The 20,543-nt window shown below is 38.9% G+C and overlaps 1 protein-coding gene across 1 annotated transcript; it reads left to right on the plus strand.

Moving 5' to 3' along the window:
- Nucleotides 1-254: 254 nt before the first annotated feature.
- On the plus strand, nucleotides 255-8,477 carry LOC148019220 (Actin-like ATPase superfamily protein). Its single transcript, XM_087660780.1, has 3 exons — nucleotides 255-886; nucleotides 1,139-1,294; nucleotides 7,837-8,477. Exons 1-3 carry the CDS (start codon nucleotides 341-343, stop codon nucleotides 8,179-8,181), a joined length of 1,047 nt encoding a protein of 348 aa, XP_087516906.1. The 5' UTR covers nucleotides 255-340; the 3' UTR covers nucleotides 8,182-8,477.
- The last annotated feature ends 12,066 nt before the right edge of the window (nucleotides 8,478-20,543 follow it).

Below are 20,543 nucleotides of genomic sequence, written 5' to 3' on the forward strand. Positions count from 1 at the left end.
ATATTCAAAGTGCCTACATCATGGAGAAGAGAACATCAATGCATGACTCACTAGAAATGAATTTTTGCGGATCGATGCGTCAAGAACAACACAAGTTGAGTGTCATTTCACTCGGTCCTCTACCCTAGTAGGAATTTGCCTAGAACTCTTGTACTGGTAGGCCTATACCCTGATAATTAGATCATCTATCCAAAATTTGATGAAGTGCACCACAACTAACTGAAATTGGTTAAGTAGATCACCTGATTTGGAATTGATGAATTGATTAACATTTTAGGGCAGGCCGCAGTACACAGGAAAGGATATCGTAAGCGACGGTAGTGAATTGCTGGAGGTCACCATGATCGCTCTGGGCATCGAGGGCTCTGCTAACAAGATAGGGGTAGGGATCGTGAAGCTGGATGGGACCATCCTGGCCAATCCTCGCCACACCTACATCACACCCCCCGGCCATGGCTTCCTCCCGCGAGAGACCGCCCTCCACCACCAGCAGTACATCCTCCCCCTCGTGCAGGAGGCCCTCCAGGAGGCCCGTATCAAGCCACAGGATGTCGACTGCCTCTGCTACACCAAGGGCCCCGGCATGGGCGCGCCCCTGCAGGCCGGCGCCGTCGTTGTGCGGATCCTGTCCCAGCTCTGGAACAAGCCCGTTGTTGCCGTTAACCACTGCGTCGCTCACATAGAGATGGGCAGGGTTGTCACCGGCGCCCTCGACCCGGTTGTTTTGTATGTCAGCGGTGGAAACACGCAGGTGATTGCATACAGTGAGGGGAGGTATAGAATCTTCGGCGAGACCATCGACATTGCTGTCGGCAATTGCCTGGATCGTTTTGCTAGGGTTCTGAAGATTTCCAACGATCCAAGCCCTGGTTATAACATAGAGCAGGTCCATTCCAGTATCACATGCTCTTTTTAAATTTTGCTGTTTGACATTCTGCCGCATCGCCCTTGTATGGGGCATTTCACTGATTACCAAATTGTTTAGTCTGGTCAGTGGCACTGTATTCTGCCTGCATGTAGAGCTGTGGCTGCATTTGTTGGGATTCAGCTGAATGCTGCTTTATATGTGACTTTGTTCATTAGATAGTTGCAAATACCTATAACTGATTTTTGACTGTTGATGCTTTAAGATGCTCAGCTAGCAAAGAAAGGAAACAAATTTACTGAGCTGCCTTACGTGGTCAAAGGCATGGATGTCTCTTTCAGCGGGATACTTAGTTTCATCGAAGCTGTGGCCGTCCAACAACTTGCTGCAAATGAATGCTCAGCTGCTGATTTGTGCTTCTCCTTGCAGGTAGGGGCCATACCTCGTGCCCAATTGTTTGTGCTCAGTAATACTGTTGTTCAGTTTTTAAGCTTAGTATTGAATTCTCTCAAGGGTTGAGAAATGTATGAATTACTGTAACTAGTCTGGTCAATGTGACATTGTCACATCAATACATGTAACTTATTGGGAAACAAGCGCGAGAGATGACGGTCCGGGGGCCTTGGGCGCTCGTACGGGTTTAAGGGGAGCTTAGGATGTAATTGAGTCATAAAAATAGTATAATTCACCAGGTAATGACGGCTGGCAGAGGAGTCACGTTGGGGTTCCACTCCAGGATCTTCCTGAGCATGGTTGGGTGGAAAGAGAGAGATTTCTCGTGCTTCCTCAAGAGGATCAACAGAGCTCAGAGGGGCGCCTGCAGAAGACAGTCCCGTATTACTGTCAGACATGTTATACTAGTATTAGAGCGGGAAACTTGGAAATGGGTGATTTAATCGCGACTGAAAACTAGTATCGTTGCTATGGGTCGCTGGCGACTATAGTCGGGCCATGTCAATCGCCAATCCGATTCACGTTCTGCTTCAAGTCGGGCCACGTCTCGCCTCTAGCCGTTTCGGCCAAGTCCTGCCTCAATACGGGCCACGCCAATCATTACTCTGGCCACAGCACACTGAGTTTCTTCATAATTTTCAGGGTCGTGTCTAGTGGCACGCTAATCCATCATTTCTGTCTGCAGGCCTTGTTTCTTGTGCCACGCCACCTGCACACAACCAGTGCAGATTTGAGGAAAGCCGCACCGCTCCTCATGTCGTCACAGAGGCCGTCGACATCTGTCCTACCTTTGTAATCAGGAAACTATCCCACCTTTGTCTGCAATTTCTTACATTTTCTTCCCAATTCCAGTGTATAGATGGAGGAGAAAGAGAAAGAGGGGGGGCAATGGAAGGCTCTAGTTCCGGGGACCACCCTATGGTGGATCCCCATGAAATTGAAATGCAAGAAGAACATTGGGAAGAATTTTTTGCTACACGAGAATAATTTGATAAGTTAACTGCTCATGTGCAAGCACAGGGGTTTCAAATGGAGTTGCTAACTCAAGCACTCACCGAAATAAAATCCCAATTAGCTTTATTACTAGAAAGGGATAAAGGTAAGATAGAGACTTCAGATATTCCATCTTCATCAAAAGATGTAGATGTGACTATGCAAGACCCAAGGGAACCCCACCAAAAGTTGAGGGATAACCCAATATTAAAAGATATGAAACCCCCTCAGTTTCATGGGGAGGAAAAAGATAGAAATAAAGATACTATCTTTAACTTCCTCCAAAAATGGGAGGATTTGCACAAATTAAAGAATACTCCACCACATCTCCAAGCGCTGGAGGCCAGCCTAACCTTGGGGCCAAAAGTATGTAAATGGTGGGGAACTTTAAAGGAGGCAAATAAAATACCTAAAATTTGGGCTCAATTTGAATCGGTCTTTTTGAAAGAATTTCTTCTTGAAAATGAAATGGAAAGAAATTGGGAAGATTGGGATTTTGTCAGACAAAAGGGAAGTCCTTTATTAACATATCTCGAGGAGTTTCGTGAGATAATCCTCAAATTGGAAGGAATAGATGAATTTCAAAGGACAAGAGGATTTATAAGGGGTCTAGATAAGGCCTGTAAAAAGGAGTTCACCCAAGATGCCTGAAGAGGCAATTAAATTTGCATTAATCAATGAAGATAATACGCGTCTAGGTGCACTCACTAGTCTCACTGATACGGAGCCCAAGACTAAGGAATTTAAAGCCTCAAAATTTGTAGGCAAATCAAAAAGAAAAATGCCGTTCCTTAAGGGCAAGAAACAACCCTTGGAAAAGAAACAATATGTACGGCCAAAGCTAAGTCAAGATGACTTTGATAATGCCAAAAAAAGAAAGGCTGTGTTTCAATTATCTATCTTCTAATCGTGATGCTTGGAATTGCCCTCAAAGGAAAAAGGGGGAAGATAAAGGTAAGGATAAGGACAAGGGCAAGGAAAAAGAGAAACAAATCCATGTAGTGCAGACCTTGGAATTAAAGGGGCATGAAAAGTATAAATCTTTAGAGGTCTTGCACAAGGATGTACAACACAGGTGTTGTATATCAACTTCTATGTGGCAACCTAGCTTTGGGCCACATGATTTAGTTAGAATGCATGGATCGATAGGTGGAAAGAGGGTCAGAGTCATGATTGATGACTCTACCACCCACAAGTTCATAAGTTAGGCACTTGTCAAAAAGTTGAAACTTTCCCAACAAAAGAGTGAACATCAATACATTGTTCGCATAATGGAATGTTAGGATAACAAAATATGGGATACAATGGTATCCAATTTGGAAATCAAGATCAAGGATATAAAGATAAGCTTGATTTTCAGATTATGAATATGAAAAGAGCCGATATTGCTTTAGGGAGGGAGTGGCTATGGGGATTGGAACCATTCTTAAAGCGTAGCTATCATCATAATACATTGGAAATTGAAAGGGATGGTAAAACTTTTATGATTCAAGGTGAACATGAAGTATTTGATAACCCTTTGATGTGTTCTTTTGAAGTTCAGAAGCTGATAAAGAAGGAAGCTTGTGAGGTATATATGTTATGGTCCCTTCTTGTACAAGACACTTTTACTTCTTGTAATATAAAAGCAACAATTTTCTTATGTTTGTGAGTTGAATGTAAATAATGAATTAAGTGGTTTGTTAGACGAATTTAAAGATGTGCTTCCTTCTGACTTACCTAGTGGCCTTCCACCAGATAAGGGTGATGTAAATCACACAATTGACATAGATAGGGATACACGTCCTATTTCTAAACCACCTTATAGGCTAAGTGAAACACAACACCAAGAAGTCGAAAGACAAATCAAGGATTGCCTTAATAAGGGGTTTATACAATCCAACAATTTACCTTGGGCTTCACCAATTTTATTGGTGAAGAAAAAAGATAGTTCTATGCGACTTTGTGTTGATTATAGAGTACTTAATAAGATAACGGTGAAGAATAAATTTCCTATGCCCAGAATGGAAGATCTTTTTGATCAATTACAAGGGGCAAAATTCTTCACAAAGATTGACTTAAGATCAAGCTATCACCAAGTAAGAATTAATGCCCAGGATGTCTCTAAGACGGCATTTCGTACGAGATATGGGCATTATGATTTTTTGGTGATGCCTTTTGGTCTCATTAATGCACCAACTACTTTTATGAAGCTGATGAAGTGTGTTAGGCCTTATCTAGGACACTTTGTAGTAGACTTCTTGGATGATATCTTGATCTTTAGAAAATCAAGAGAAGAACATTTGGAACACTTACGGATAGTATTCCGATTGTTAAGAACCCATTCCCTTTATGCGAAGAAAACTAAATGTGAATTCTTTGCACAAGAAGTCAAATATTTGGGGCATTTTATCTCAAAAGAGGGAATCAATATGGATCCAGAAAAAGTAAGGGCAATTATTGAATGGCCATCTCCAAGGAATTTGGAAGAGCTGCAAATCTTCTTAGGTTTATCTCGATTTTATTGCAGATTCATTCGAGATTATGCCAAGTTAGCTGTTCCAATGACGGACCAACTTAAAGGGAAAGGGAAGAGCTTTAATTGGGGAACAGACCAAAATGAAAGTTTTCAAAAACTTAAGGTAGCTACTGCTATAGCCCCAGGACTATTAATTGTGGATCCCAATAAACCATTCGTGGTTGAAGTTGATGCCAGTGACAGGGCAGTAGGCGCGGTCTTATTACAAGAGGGTCGACCAGTTGCTTTTGAAAGCAAGGAATTAGATCGAAAATGGAATTATTCCGTTTATGAGAGGGAGCTGTATGCAATAGTACATGCAATGAAGAAATGGAGGCACTATTTGTACGGTGCTAAACTTTTGATCTTGTCAAGTCATGAAAGCCTTAAGTGGCTTAATGACCAACCAGATCTACAAGGTCGTAAAGCCAGATGGGCCGAACTCCTTCAAGAGTTCGGCTATGAGATAAGGTATAGAAAAGGAAAGTACAATATAGTGGCTGATGCGCCAGCAGAATGCCCATCATAAATGCCTTGGCGCATCAGCCCATCATAAATGAATTGAGTTTTACTCAGTTTACTTCCTATTTGCTTGAATCCTTATACGGGAAATGCCAGGTTGATCCGGCATATTCCAATATATGGGAAGTAATAGAAAATGGGGATCCAAATGGAAGGGCCTCCATTGAGGAAGAAACATATGAGGATGTTCAACAAGGAAATGGAGCATTAGGCGTTGCTCAAATGGGATTCAAGTGGAAGGATTTTACCATTGATAATGATTATTTACTCTACAAGGGTAGGGTATGTTTCCCGAAAGATGAAGAAATAAGGCACCAGATACTCTTTGAGTGTCATGATACCCCCAGTGCGGATATCCAGGAGTTAATAAGACTTATAGTCTTATTAAAAGGCAATTCTATTGGCCTAGAATGAATAAGAACGTCCTTGACTATGTGGTCAAATGTAATAAATGCCAGGTTAATAAAGCTGAAAGATTGAAAATGGGAGGACTTCTCCACCCATTAGAGATTCCTCCGAGAAAATGGGAGAGTATCTCCATTGACTTTATTATCGTGTTACCTAGAACACAGAGGGGGCACGACTCTGTGTGGGTGATTATGGATAGGTTAACCAAAATGGCTAGGTTTATTCCAACTTCAATTGATGTTAAAACACCAGAATTGGCTAGATTATTCATAAAGAACATATACCGATTGTATGGCCTTCCGGCAAATATAGTTTCTGATCGGGATAGAAAATTTGATAGTCAATTTTGGCGTGCTATATTTAGGAAGTTAGATATTAAACTTAGCATGAGCACAGCGGAACAGCAAACTGATGGGAAAACTGAAAGGGTTAACAAAATCCTTGAAGATATGTTGAGAGCGTATGTAAGTAAAAGGCAAACTAATTGGGAAGAATATTTACCAATAGTAGAGTTTGCATATAATAGTGCCAAACACTCTTCCACTGGATATAGTCCATTTATGCTAATGTATGGGTTTTAGCCCAGAGCTACGTAAGGAAAAGGTTCAGGCAGCAAATGATTTTTTGGAGGATATGAATAGTATGCTAAAATTTACTCAAGAAAATATTAAGAAAGCTCAAGACCGAGCTAGAGCTTATGCAGATCCTCACTGAAGAGACATCTCCTTTGAGGAAGGGGAATTGGTCTATCTTAAAGTGCCTGAACAAACTAAAACCATGAAAACGGGATGATGTCCAAAGCTTTCACCCACGTATTGTGGTCCTTTCACAATACTTAAGAGGGTGGGAAAACAGGCTTACAAGCTCCAACTACTTGCTGGTAGTAAAACACATCCAGTTTTCCATGTAAGCAAGCTAAGAAAGAAGCTGGGTGATATGGATAATTTAATATTAAATGATAACATTGAGGAGCTATTAGGTGACCAATCTATTCCACATGAACCAGAAAGAATTTTAAATGTTCGTAATAGACGAACAAGGCATACTATTTATCAAGAATGTCAGGTAAAATGGAGGGATTGTTTAGAAGAAAGCTCAACATGGGAGCAAGTAAGCACTTTAAGAAAAAGGTTTCCCAATTTACAGTTGGACCTTTCAAGTATCGTTTTGGAGGACGAAACCAATTCTTAAGGGGGAGGAAATGTTACATCAATAAATGTAACTTATTGGGAAACAAGTGCGAGAGATGTCCGTCCGGGGGCCTTGGGCGCCCGTACAGGGTTAAGGGGAGCTTAGGAAGTAAGTGAGTCATAAAAATAGTATAACTCACCAGGTAATGACGGCTGGCAGAGGAGTCACGACAGGGTTCCACTCCAGCATCTTCCTGAGTGTGGTTGGGCGGGTAGAGAGATTTCTCGTGCTTCCTCAAGAGGATCGACAGGGCTCAGAGGGGCGTCTGCAGAAGACAGTCTCGTATTACTGTCAGACACGTTATAGACATTGCTTCTTCTAGGTTGGCAAACAACTTTTTCGAGTTAGCAAACATCTCATCAATGAAAGACAATGGCAAGTCAGTGGAAGTTTTGAAAATTAGCTGCTTTAATCTTGGAGGCCAGTTTTTGCTGTTAATTGGCAGAGTAAAATACTGCAGTACACATGAATTTCAGGAGTGCCATAAAAACTGCTTTCTTAGTGTAGGCTTAAGCTATTGAACAGCATGGAAGCTCAGTAGAAAGACTGGAGAACAGGCTTCAAAGTCCAGACTGTGTGATTACTGGATACTACTGGTCAAATAGTTGGTAGCCTGTTTGATATGTCAACTACTGTAGGTCAACTGTGCTGGTTAATTTGCATTCATAATGGCGCTGGCAAAGACTACCTGGGCTGTTTTCTTTCTCCTTCCCTGCTCCATCTTTCATTGTTTAAAAACCGGAAATCACATCAGCATTTTCACAAGGACTGACATTCATGAGTTCCATGTGCATATGCGATGTGGCTTTGAGAGTACTCCCGATACATTATATTTGTTGTAGATACACAAATTTCTGTGGACTTCTGCCCCAGTTGTCTAAAGCTGACTATTTGGCTGTTTGTGCAGGAAACTTTATTTGCTATGTTAGTTGAGATTACAGAGAGGGCAATGGCTCATTGTGATAAGAAGGATGTTCTAATTGTTGGAGGTGTAGGCTGCAATCTAAGACTTCAAGAGATGATGCGGATTATGTGCTCTGAAAGAGGAGGCAATTTATATGCAACTGATGATCGCTATTGTGTTGATAATGGAGCTATGATAGCATATACAGGTCTACTTGGTTTCTCTCATGGAATGTGTACCCCTTTGAGTGAGACCACCTTTACGCAACGCTTTAGGACAGATGAAGTATATGCAATCTGGAGAGAGAATTCTCCAAAGAAAGAAGAGAACAGCAGTAGTGATTATTGAAGCATGCTGAACAAGCTCTTCATTAAGGAGTTTAAGGTAGGCTAAAGTTTTCTAGATGCACTGTTACCTTATGGTACTGTCCCCATTGTAGCATGCAAATGGCTTTTTCAAGTCAAGTAGGTCTATTTGAAGATGCTGCTGCAGGGAGACCAACAGTGAGCAATGCCTTGTAATTCTTCCGCCAAGTGCTGAGATGATGTGCAGATAGCACCTTTCAGCAAATGCTTCTCATATTGATTAATGTCTACAGTAAGCTCGTCTGTCAAAATCAAATATATTGTTGTGAACTTGTAGCAGTTGTAGCTGACAAGTTTTTCTAACCTCTTGTTCAGTGGTGTGGCTCAAATTACTTTGTTCAGTCAAGAATTTCGGATATACATCTCTATAAAGTTGATGACCCTCCATCACACATTCTTACACATTTATGGGTGGATGAGTAGTTTACACCAATGTTTCAAACTCAGCAACCCTTTACTTAAATCAGTAATTTGCAAATCCATTGGGTCTGAGTATTTGGTAAACCATCTTCAAATCTTGTGTGTGCAAATAAGCTTGTGTTCTTAAGCTAATATGTAGTAGTGCACTTCAGTATGAAAAGTTCCTCAATAACTGTAGCTCTTTAAATTCAAGAGTCGAACATTCAAGTCTTGATTGAGTTGTCACACAGGTTGTTCCAGTTCATAGCTGTCAATAGATCTTTTTCTTCAATGATTTGACTTTGTTTTGTTGTAAATTTATTTGGAGATTCCAGTTCTATTCTGATTACATTCAGATGCTCCCCGGAAAAGTGTTTCTTATCCTTATTCAATTTCAGTCAATGACAGGTAAAGATAGGTATGGATGGAATTCCTGAACCTATGTACATTAATACATTATGGTTTTTCCCATGGCATGTCATGTTTATGTACAGTCAGAGTCTCTAGGTTCATCTGGCTGGTATTTGTAAGGATGAATGCCTTTTGACACGATTGTATGTGGTAAACTTTCTGTGAACTTCAAGATCAATCATAATCCTATCAAAGGAGAAATGTGATGATTTTTAGTGGATAGTTGCAAGGGGATGATCGTGGAGAGAGAGAATGGCAGTTTGTTGCTTTTTACTCATATGGCAGTCATTGGAAGTGTAGCTCTATTGCTAGCCTCAATATGTATGCAGTTGTCAAAAAAGAGTTTAATTTAATGAAAGTTGTGCGTGCATTTCAACCATAGAGATGGGCACATTCCACGGACATGGGTTGTAGCTAAGTGGTTTGAGTGTGGTGGGTGCATGAGTTCAAACCTTGGGTACATGTTTGGGGCATCTTTAAAATTTCAGGCCTCTCTCTAAAAGAAAAAAACAGAGAATAGGCACATTCCATGGACAATACAAAGAAGTTTTGGCATGTAGCATGTGGGTATCCTAGGTAGAATAAATAGTAAAGGTGTGGTGCTCAATCAAGGACTTATTCAGGGCTAAATGAATGTTTATTGTCATCATCATAGTTTATAGAATTGTAGTTCTCTTGTTAGTACTTGTTGTGTTGTGCCTAATTAGTGGGTAAATGGATGTTTGTAGTGTCTCAATTAATTGAAGTTCCTAGTTAGTTAAACAAGCTAACTCGAGTTTTAAGTGTTATAATAAGAGTATCTTATGTAACAACCTTCAAGCATGTGAATTATAAAAATTCTATATAAATGATATATACCACCATAGGTGTATATAAGGATTGGGACATGTCAATAGCCCTTGTGAATATGTTTAAATTCATAGGATGTTATATTCTAGATAGCTATGAAAATAACTACGTTGATGAGCTTATTAATGGTGGAGATAAGTATTATCCCTTGAGGTTAGGTGAAATCACAAAATTGAAGGCATTAGGAATAATAGGCTTGAATTGTGTAGAGTTGGATTCATTGGTTACTTGAATTAATTGGGCCCATCACATTTTGGAATATCTGAAGGTGTTTCATTGGGTGTACATGTAAGGTTGTGGACCTAAAAGCCTTGATCATTGATTGACAACCTCTATCTTAGCTAGGGTCATGGCAATTCAAGATTGGGCTCCCCTCTAGTATGCTCCTTGCTATCCTCTTGGGATTGGTCTTCATGATCAACCTCCCATTGGTTGTTAAACACTGTGGTAGTGAAGCCATTTTGGGTTGTACTAGCGTTTTGCTTGATTGTTGCTTTGCTCTTGGTCTTTCTCATGAACCCAATGGTTAGAATAGCCCATGTTTTTGATCTCCCAATTGGTCTAGCGAGCTTCTTTGTGTGTTCAAACAAGGTCCTCTTTGGCATGATCTCATTGGCTTGGGGGTTTTAGTGCCAAAGTTTTGTTGGACAACTACTCAATAGTTTTACCAGCTTCCTTTGCAAGCTCTCTATGCCATCCTTTTCATGCAGGTTAGTAGCTTGTCTTTAGCGGTTAAGTTCTTTGCTGATAGTCTTCTCTTATTCTACCAAGGTGCTTTTGAGAGAACTAACTTCTTGAGTTGCCTCAAGAATATTTCTATTTGCTTTCTTTCCATTTGCTTGGTGTTGTAGCCTTTCTTCATCAAGTAGTCTTTGAGCTTCATGCCTTTATTGATAGCTCTTATCTTTGTTTTCTTGAAGTTCTTGGTAGAGCTCGTCTAAAAAGGCATTGATAGAAGCTTCATGTCTTGGTAGCTTGATGGGTGTACTTGTCTCAATAGTTGTGTTGGTGGGTCTTTGAGTAGTGGAGCTTGAGGATGTGTCATATGTAGGCTTTTTGTCAATGCTCTCTAACATCTCACTAGTTGTGTAATGAAAGTGACCTAACCCTATTCTAAGTTGATCATCTCTTGAGGTAGGTAGACTAGTGGTTGGCACTAACTTATGGGCCTTTTCTTTTCTTTTTCTTGTGCTAATGGCTCCATCCTAGACCTCAATAATTGTTCTTCATGTAGCTCTTATAAGGAGGCCTTTTCTACTCTCATTTGCAAGGATAATCTAATAGATCTCTTGTAGCCTTCCCATTCATTCATTTTTCAAGTTGCTCAAGTGTTTCCCTTAGTTCTTCTTCTTCCTATCTATGTGGTCCTATCTCTTTCTTGTGTCTTTCCTTGCTCATCCTTCTTTAGCTCTTCCTTTCTCTTGGCCTTAGTTGTTTTCTTCTCTTGCTCTTCTTCTAGTTGCCTCCTAAATAATAGCTCATTTCTTTGTTCCATTCTAAGTTCCATTAAAGAGGTTCTCCTTGGCTACTCTCCTTAATGAGGCATTGATTGTATAAGGGAAGGGGGGTGAGGATCATTGCAAGCCTCTCGAATCATTTGCATTAAAGTGCTTCTAGAGCCTATTGTGCTTACTTTAGTGTGAGCATTCTAGTGCATGCTTGAGAACATCATGTGGAACGAATAAGCTTTCAATCTCAACTCTTGGTCTTCTATGGCTATTAGTTACAAGCCATCCTAATTGAGTGTGGGTGGGTGTTTCCACATAAAATGAGTTTCCATTGCCTTGAGGATTTTGCCTTAAAATTTTTTCTTTTGTTTTATTCCTAGTGCCTCTTTCGCAATTGTATTTATTAGAGTAATTGAATGTTCACCTGGTCTGTGTGGCATTTCAATAGTGACATTCCTAGTCATGGTGCCTATCTTATAGGTCTTGATAAATTCTATGTATAATTGATGGTCCTCATCACCAGCCACATGCTTACATATCAACATAAGCTGCACTCCTCAATGGTTGTCTAGTTGTGTTGGGTGTTGTACTAATACTAGCCTCTCCAAACTATTTGAATTTGAGCTCCTTGTATTTGAAGACTTGGGGATAGAGTTTTAACCTTGCTTATTCTTCATCGGTGAAGGGGAGTTGAGAATGTCCCTTGGTTTCTCTAACGAGTTTGTCTTGGCATGGAATTTACTAAAAAACATACAAATGTGTTCCTTAAGGAATCTTCTTGTACTCATACAATCTAGCCCATAAAAGGTTTTTGCAAACAATATGACTCAAATTAATATCTCTAATTTATTGCATAATGTGACCTCTTTGTACTCTTCCCCCCCGCATTGCAAGATACACATGATGTATGTGCATGTGTTGTATGTATGGTTGTTTCTAGCGCACAGATCAGATGCTGTATGCATGCGTAGTGAATGTCGGAAGGTCCCCAAGAACAAAGAACTCTACAAACCTTCATAATTGTAAGTAAGAAGCAAAAGGGAATTCGTACAACATGAGACAAAGACAAATTGGATGCAATCTTCCCCTATGCCTTGTGTGAGTGCTTTACAACGTGCACATTAAATTAATCTGATGCCCAGAAAGGACAGGTGTCCTCGTCAACTTCTCGCACAAGGAATCCACCTTGTGTACAAGCCCTAGCAAATAAATATAATCACGGAATCCATCGCGGAATATGCCTCTTGGCATCATACCCCCGGGGTGGGATAGCAATTGTCCTCAATTGCTATTAGCTCAATGTGGAGCGAGAAGTGAGGGGTAAGCACTTAGGTCGCGGGCGTGCATCTATTAGGCCTCTTCAACATGATTTTTAAACTTAACCAAATATTTAGAATATCTATGGCCAGTTTTAGTGGTCATAAAGTCAATGTCTAGAATAGTTTCAGGTTCAAGGATTTCAGTTTCTTCTTCTAACAAAGGAGGATTTTCATAGATAGGGTTCCATTGACGTAAGGCTTGAACTATAGCTAACAATTCTTTATCATAAATGGAATACTTCAACTTAGAAGGTTTAAGTTTGCAACTAGAATAGGCTATGGGATGTGAATCTTGCACGAGAATAGCTCTTATTCTTGATCCATTGGCATCAATGACTACTAGAAAGAATTGTCAATTAAAATTAGGTAATTGCAAGACATGTGCATGTGTTAAAGCATGTTTCAACAAATTAAAAGACTTTTGCTGGTTGTCAGACCAACGATATACAACACATTTCTTTAATAATTTTGTCAAAGGCAATGCAAGAAATGAAAAATTTCTCACAAATTTTCTATAAAAGTTGACAAGTCTTAAGAAAGAATGTAACATGTACATTTTTAGGGATTGGCTAGTTCAAATTTGCCTCTATCTTTTTAGGATCAATGAGAATACCATCAAAAGAAACAATCTGACCTAAATATTTAATCTGGGTTTGAAAAACTTCACTCTTGTCAAGGTTAACATATAATTGATTCTCTTTCAACAATTTGAAAACTAAAGATAGATGTTCACAATGCTCATTCTCATTCTTACTAAAAACCAAAATATCATCAAAGAAAACAATCGCACCGTTTTGATACTTCAAAAATATATGATTCATCATACGACTGAATGTAGCTGGTGCATTGGTCAAACTGAAAGGCATAACAAGAAATTCATAATGACCAAACTGAGTTCTAAATGTAATATTAAATATGTCACCTGTATCCAAACTTACTTGATGATATCCAGATTTGAGATCTATCTTGCTAAAAATAGCGGCTCCTTGTAGTTTATCCATGAGGTCGTCTACCCTAGGGATCGGATATCTATTCTTAACAGTGATTTTGTTTAGGGTACGATAGTCAATGCACATCCTATATGTATTATTTTTCTTCTTAACTAATAGAACATGTGCACCAAAAGGAAAACTACTGGGCCTAATGAGTCATTGATTCAACAATTCCTCAACTTGGTTTGGATTTCTTTTTGTTCAATTTGATTATGTCTATAAGGTGCTTTACATGGTGATTGAGAACTTGGGATTAAGTCTATTTTATGGTCTTCAGGATGTGTAGGTGGTAAACCAGGTGGTAAATCAATAACAAAACAATATTTAAATTGTAAAAGAAATTGTGCATGCCTAGGATGCATCTAATTTTCCTTAGCTTCAATTTCATTCACCCATACTGAATATGATTTACTATCTTTTCTCAATGCACGTTTAGCTTGTGTGTGACTAAGCAGTGAAAAATTATCAAAGGTGTGCAATCCATGTAATGTGATTTGGTTTCTGTTAAAGTGAATTCTCATGGAATGTGTGGAATAATCTATGTTAGGATTATATTTGTGACGCCAATGCATTCCTAAAATAATATCACTAGCTTACAAAGATACAACCAATAAATTTCTACACTCAACATAATTGCCAATTTTAATCTCTAAACCATGTACTTCTTGTGTACCATCTTGTGTACCATTGTATCTAGTGCCTAAGAATGTAGCCTTTATGTGATAATGAGTTGGGACAGTAGATAATTCAATTATTTTACCAACTTAGCAAAAATAAAATCATGTGTGCTTTCATCATCATGCAAAATAATCTTTTCTTGACCATGCACAAAATATTTCATTGTTAATAACGAATGAGGATTTGGCATACTTGGTAAAGTATTTGAAGCATTGGTGATATCATCATCATCTTCAATGAAGTCTGGCATATCTTCATGGTCCTCGTCATCAGTTGCTCCCAAGTGATTGATTTGAGCACCTTGCTTCTTGGATTGACAGTTTGCTACTAAGTGTCCAAGCCGATGACACTTGTAGCAAACCATAGGCTTTGCTTTGGAGACATTATTGGTAAGGGTTGGAAGTTTAGGTATATTGGGATTTGGCTGGAGGGAAGGCTTAGGGTTTGAATTTGTATTTGATGGTAAAGCAGGAGGTCGAGTCCAAGGTTTACGAAAAGAAGGAGCAAAGGGATTTTGATTGAAACTTCAAAAGTTAGAATTGAATTGCTTTGTACCAAAGTACAATTAACAAAAAAATGCTATAGTCACTTTTCTTGTCCACGAATTTTATCCTCTGCATCATGCGCTAAAGAAATCACATCCTCCAAAGTTTTTGGCTTGAACATATTCACTTCTGCATAGAAGTGACCAAGCAAACCGGATATGTACTTGTGCTTGTGGGTCACCCCAAGAACATCTTCAAGCATTCGAAGTTGAAGTAAGGCACTCCAGAAACGCTCAGTGTATTGTGGGATAGATTCATGATCTCTTTGTTGCAGAAGATCCCATTGTTTGATAGCTTTCTCATGGAATTGAGGTGGAAGAAAATTCTGCAAAAATTTCTTTTGAAAGGATTCCCAAGTAGAGGGACAATCAACACTCTTGCGGAAAATAGTCCACCATAATGATACTTTGTCTGCTAGATGACTAGTGACACATTTAAGTTTGTCTTTTTTAGCATATTGCTCTTCATGAAAATAGTCGTCAAACTGACTAATGAAAGCAAGAACTATTTTTCCATCACGTTGCCAATTAAAAGTGAGGAATTTAAAGTTTCTTTTACTTGGCCTCTTTCCTAAGAGCCTGTGCATCGAGTGTCGCATCAATAGTACGTCGAATAATATCTTCAAGTTGTGTTCCGTCTTGATCAACAGTGGATTGTTGAAGTGTAGCCAATTGTGCCTGCAAGTTTTGACATTCCCTTCGCTCTTCTTGAAGCTGCATCATGATTAGATCCAATTTATGTCCCATAGTCGGCTTTGGAAAATTACCTTCACACATAGAATCGTCCATGTTATGATCATCCTGGATTTGATTGAAGATCCATCGCTCTCTTCTAGTCACGTGTGAAGAAGCTCACCACAAACTTCCTTTGGTTATTAGGATGTCTTTGCTTTTTATGATCTTGGTTTTCTCGGGTACGGCGATTGGAAACGATCTTCTTCCAAGCAAAATAGTCTTCAGTGTAGATTACGTGTGACAGCCTTCTTGTTGTAAATTCGTTCAACCAAGTTGCAGGTGGGAACAGGGGCTTGCTGAAGCTTCAAAACCAGTTCGAGAATACCAGACTGTGAACATCTGCTAGGTAAGAGATTGATAATTGAACTTTAAGCCTTAGATTAAGCTTAGTAGCTTAAATCTTTTTAAAAAGCTTAAGCAAATCGTTGGATCAATGCACAAGATGACATCATGTTTTGAACGGAATCGTCATCAACAAGTTCATACTGAATGAATTACGAAATTGAAAAGTTTAGAGCTTAAGCTTAAGCATTAAGCTTAACATTGCACTAATCATGAATTGCTTTCTCTGTGATAAAAACGACTTGTAGAAGAGACTTCTCGAGTGGTCCTCCGCCTAGTGTGAGAGGTTCTTTGCGATCAGAGGGTATAGCAGGGGGTTCTTTACCGCCAGGAATACGATCGTGTTGTCATTTCATCACGAGACAGCTTGTAGAGCCCGTTCGTTCCAGGAGCTTCACTTCGCACGAAATGGTAAGCCATTAGAAGCTCTTGATCTTAGCTTCGCTCTAATACCATTGGTGTGCAGATCGGACGTTGTATGCATGCATAGTGAATGCTAGAAAGTCCCCAAGAACAAAGAACTCTACAAACCTTCATAATTGCAAGTAAGAAGCAAAAGGAAATTTGCATGACATGAGACAAAAAGACAAATTGGGTGCAATCTCCCCCCATGCCTTGTGTGAGTGCTTCACAAGGCATGTATTTATAGATTTATTTATCTTCAAGTCCAAAAATAGCCCATTTTACAAATAGCATACTTTTGCTTTTTGCATTTGCTTTTGCCCAAATATAGAGTAAGGCGTTTGGGTGTCCAAAAGTCGCGGGTTGTGCCCAAATACAAATATCAAATAATGAAATATTTGACCGAGCGCCTATGCACATTCAAGATATTAATTGTTTTGTCAAGTGCTTGAATAAATAAGTGCGCTTGAATAAATATTGGCGCCATGCCTTTAGTGATAAGGTATGTGTCCATAAAAAATAGTAATTCTTTTAGGCATTTGGATTCATGTCATTGCCCGGTGCTACCCAATGCCATCGCCGCCTACTCTACACATCAAGTAAAGAATTCACAATTGTTAGAAAATAATTAGATAAAACCCAACAAAAGTGAATACCTAGCAATCTTCAGCTACAAAATAATTAAATAGGTTGGAACTCTGACTTGACCTTAATTTAATTTGAGTGCGTAGTGTAAACTCGTAAACGTATATTAATTTAATATGTATTTTATGGAATCACTCGCTATGGAATCACCCACATGCACATTAAATTAATCTGATACCCAAAAAGGATAGGTGTCCCCGTCAACTTCTCGCACAAGAAATTCACCTTGTGTACGAGCCCCGATAAATAAATATAATCATGGAATCCATCGTGGAATATGCCTCCTGGCATTAGTTTCTTTAGTTATGGGTTTGTTTATGTACACATTTAAAAAAGAGAGGTTTTATTTATGTACTCGAAAAATAACAACTATATTATAGATTCACTCAACATGAGGCATTAACCAACCATATAAGTTTGGATTATTTTAGAGGTTAACATACAGATCTAGTTTTTGCAGAGCAATGGTCAATAATGATATATAGGTGATGACATTAGAAATCATGTCTACTTGGCCCAATTGACTAGTAATATGCAATTCCTCTTCTTATATAAGATTTTATCTACCAAAGGATATTAAATCAAAGTGATTATTTAAAGGAAGTTTCCTAACTATGGACAACATTGAAAGCAGTGGTGGGTGCTACATGCATTGTTTCACATTGGATATTTAATATCATTAAAAGTATAAGAGGTGGAAGGTGCTTGTGGTTACTCTTGGTTGTCTATTTGATAGCCCAAATCTTGTCCATTTGTGAGAACTTAGACTTAAGCTTAGGCCTTGTATGAAATTTCAAGTTAGCATAGAGAGATGTAATTCAAAAAGCATTATATATATATATATATATACATACATAAATTAGCATGAAGCTTTTAAGTTCTCAATTGCCCATAATTAAGAGTCTAAATGTCAATACACATAAAATACATTGGTTACTTGGAATTTGATGGCTCGTATCTAGATCAATTTGAGGTAATGGTACACTTCCTTTTATCAAAACTTGAGCCAAAATACTATGCTAAGGCTCAAGCTATGTTTTTATATTTTGACACATTCTTATTTGATATATTTTGATGTTTTAAAAGAAAATTCAAAAAACATAGAGAAGCTTGAGAAGATTGCTTGGGTTGAATCAACATCAAAGAAAGATATGGATGGGGCCAGATCATCATTAAAGAGGTATACGAGAGATGCATATCATCTCCACATTAAACTTGATATAGGTAGATGTTTGAGGATATGCCAAATCAATATCAGAGAGATATAGATGAGATACACATCATCTTCACATTGGGCTTGATAATGTGTATAAATCCTTGAGGAAAATTATACATTGTCTTCTTGTATGATACAAGCAAACCGTCACTGCATGTTGGAACACTTGATTCCTTGACTTTCATAGATGGAGTCAAAGGCTCTTGTGTTCTCCCCATATGAGAAATATTCAATTTAGGCTACATATAATTTCAAACCTTGCCTCAATGGAACGGTTTATGTCATATCACCAGTTGAGGTTTTAGTAGAATGGAGTCTCCAAATTCGGGCATTTAGTTTATGAGAGAATGTATGGTGCATTTAAGAGGCTAGTCATACCTAAGTTCCTTAACTCATGTTAAGAGTAAACTTTTGATCATTATTCTTTAACATAGTTCTTTTCTCTTCTCTTTTGTTTCTTCCTTTTTACACAGTAGCTCTATTGTAATGTTAGCCAATACCTCTTTAGAAAGTACAAGAGCATGCAAGTACAAGCTTATTATTTAGATAGATCAATTGTATTTATCTAGGAGAAGCTTGTATCATCCAACATAGCAGGAAAGGCCAATGTATTACAATTAGAAGAAAAAAAGTACATCGATTTACAAGTAGATGAAAATATTTATTTGAAGGATCCTTCTAAATATCATCATTTTTTATGTAACTATCTTAAATGAAAAAAAGTTAAAAACAAAATTGCCACTAGCTGCACAACACGATCATCATCAACGTCATCCAAGCTTGTGACTCTCCTCATCATCATCTACGTCATCATGTACACCATCAACGTGTGCACCATAATCATTGAGCCAAAAGCCATGATTATAATCCTTAAAGCTCAATCATGAAGCTAGCCAAGAAAAGCCTGCATGTAGCTCCACAAAGGGCGTCGGAGATAAGGAGATGATCAAAGGCTATATAACACCTCAGGATATAAGACACTGGGGTTGAAGTATTGCTTGAAGCACTGTGTTGTAGAGAGAGAGAGAGAGAGAGAGAGAGAGAGAGAGAGAGAGAGAGAGAGAGAGAGAGAGAGAGAGAGAGAGAGAGAGAGAGAGAGAGAGAGAGAGAGAGAGAGAGAGAGAGAGAGAGAGAGAGAGAGAGAGAGAGAGAGAGAGAGAGAGAGAGGACATAGTGGAAAGAGAGGGGAATAGAGAGAAAGATAGTGTGTGAGATAGATAATACTTGGATTATCCTCTTCTCCTAGGCTAGATACTCCCCTGCTTTGCTAGACTTTACATATCTCATTTTACCTCACTAAACTCTACTTTAGAGTCATATAGGTTAGGAGGTATCACAAGAATATAAGAAGGGATAGAGTAAAGAATGTGTTTGAAAAAGTTCGCTTGCTATGATGGCCCCAAAGTGGTGAAGAGCTGGAGCGGGACAAGAAATTGCACGTGAATAATCTGCACCAACTTCTATTCAAGTGCCTTTGGATAGATCTAAAGGATTTTGATAAATCAATTAGTTTATATCTAGTTGGCTATTGTTACTACTTGCAACAATGAAGGGAAAATGGTAGTTTCTGTCCATGTAGTTGAGATCCTTGAATATCATAAAATTATTGTGCAGTCAAGAGGGAATTACAACTTACAATGACCTTAGGATATGAAAATGAATTGTTAGTTAGGAAGTAGTCACGATTGTCCCTTAAAGGACGGAACTACCAAGAGTAAAGATAGATGCCTTGCTCATGCATGTTAAAGTGTTGTATGCTAATGTGTTATATCATCTGTAGGAAAGCTTATGACCTTCAAAAAGTATGGAGAGGGTTTGAGGAGTATCCCATCCTACACACTAGGGGGACTATTTTGTGTGACTTCACTCTAAGGAGAAATAAATCATGGATTATATCTTCTTTTGTGGGGCATTCAAAGGAAAATGTTTTGGTTTCGATGAAATATTTTAAGATATGCTTGTTGTTGGGAAAAGAGGATTTCCTAGTCGGGAATAGGCTAATTACCTTATTTGTGGATTTTGGGAAAGAGATATTGTGCCCACATGGGCTGATTCTTGGATATGCCCTAAGTCTCCCTCAAGGCTAGTGGTGGAACCCTTCACCAAGGGGTTGAAACTATTCACATTGGGTGCTTGAACAGGCCCTAGATGCAAGAGGTCTCTCCATATCAAGGATGTTAGGCTAGGAGGCAACAAGGGTGCTAGGGGGGACTTTGGCCATAAGTTCTTTAGGCGCCAAGGACCAACATTATCTGTGCGAGCTCAAGATGGTGTCTCGAAAGGACTTGATGCTAGATGAGGGTTGATTGGTGGATTGTTTCTATGTAGAGGTATCCAAGTACTTTGGATACGAGTCCTAGTGTAG

The sequence above is a fragment of the Lygodium microphyllum genome, chromosome 20 (assembly GCF_053477565.2).
Source record: "Lygodium microphyllum isolate KBCC chromosome 20, Lygodium_microphyllum_v1.1.10, whole genome shotgun sequence".
Lineage (NCBI taxonomy): Eukaryota > Viridiplantae > Streptophyta > Polypodiopsida > Schizaeales > Lygodiaceae > Lygodium > Lygodium microphyllum.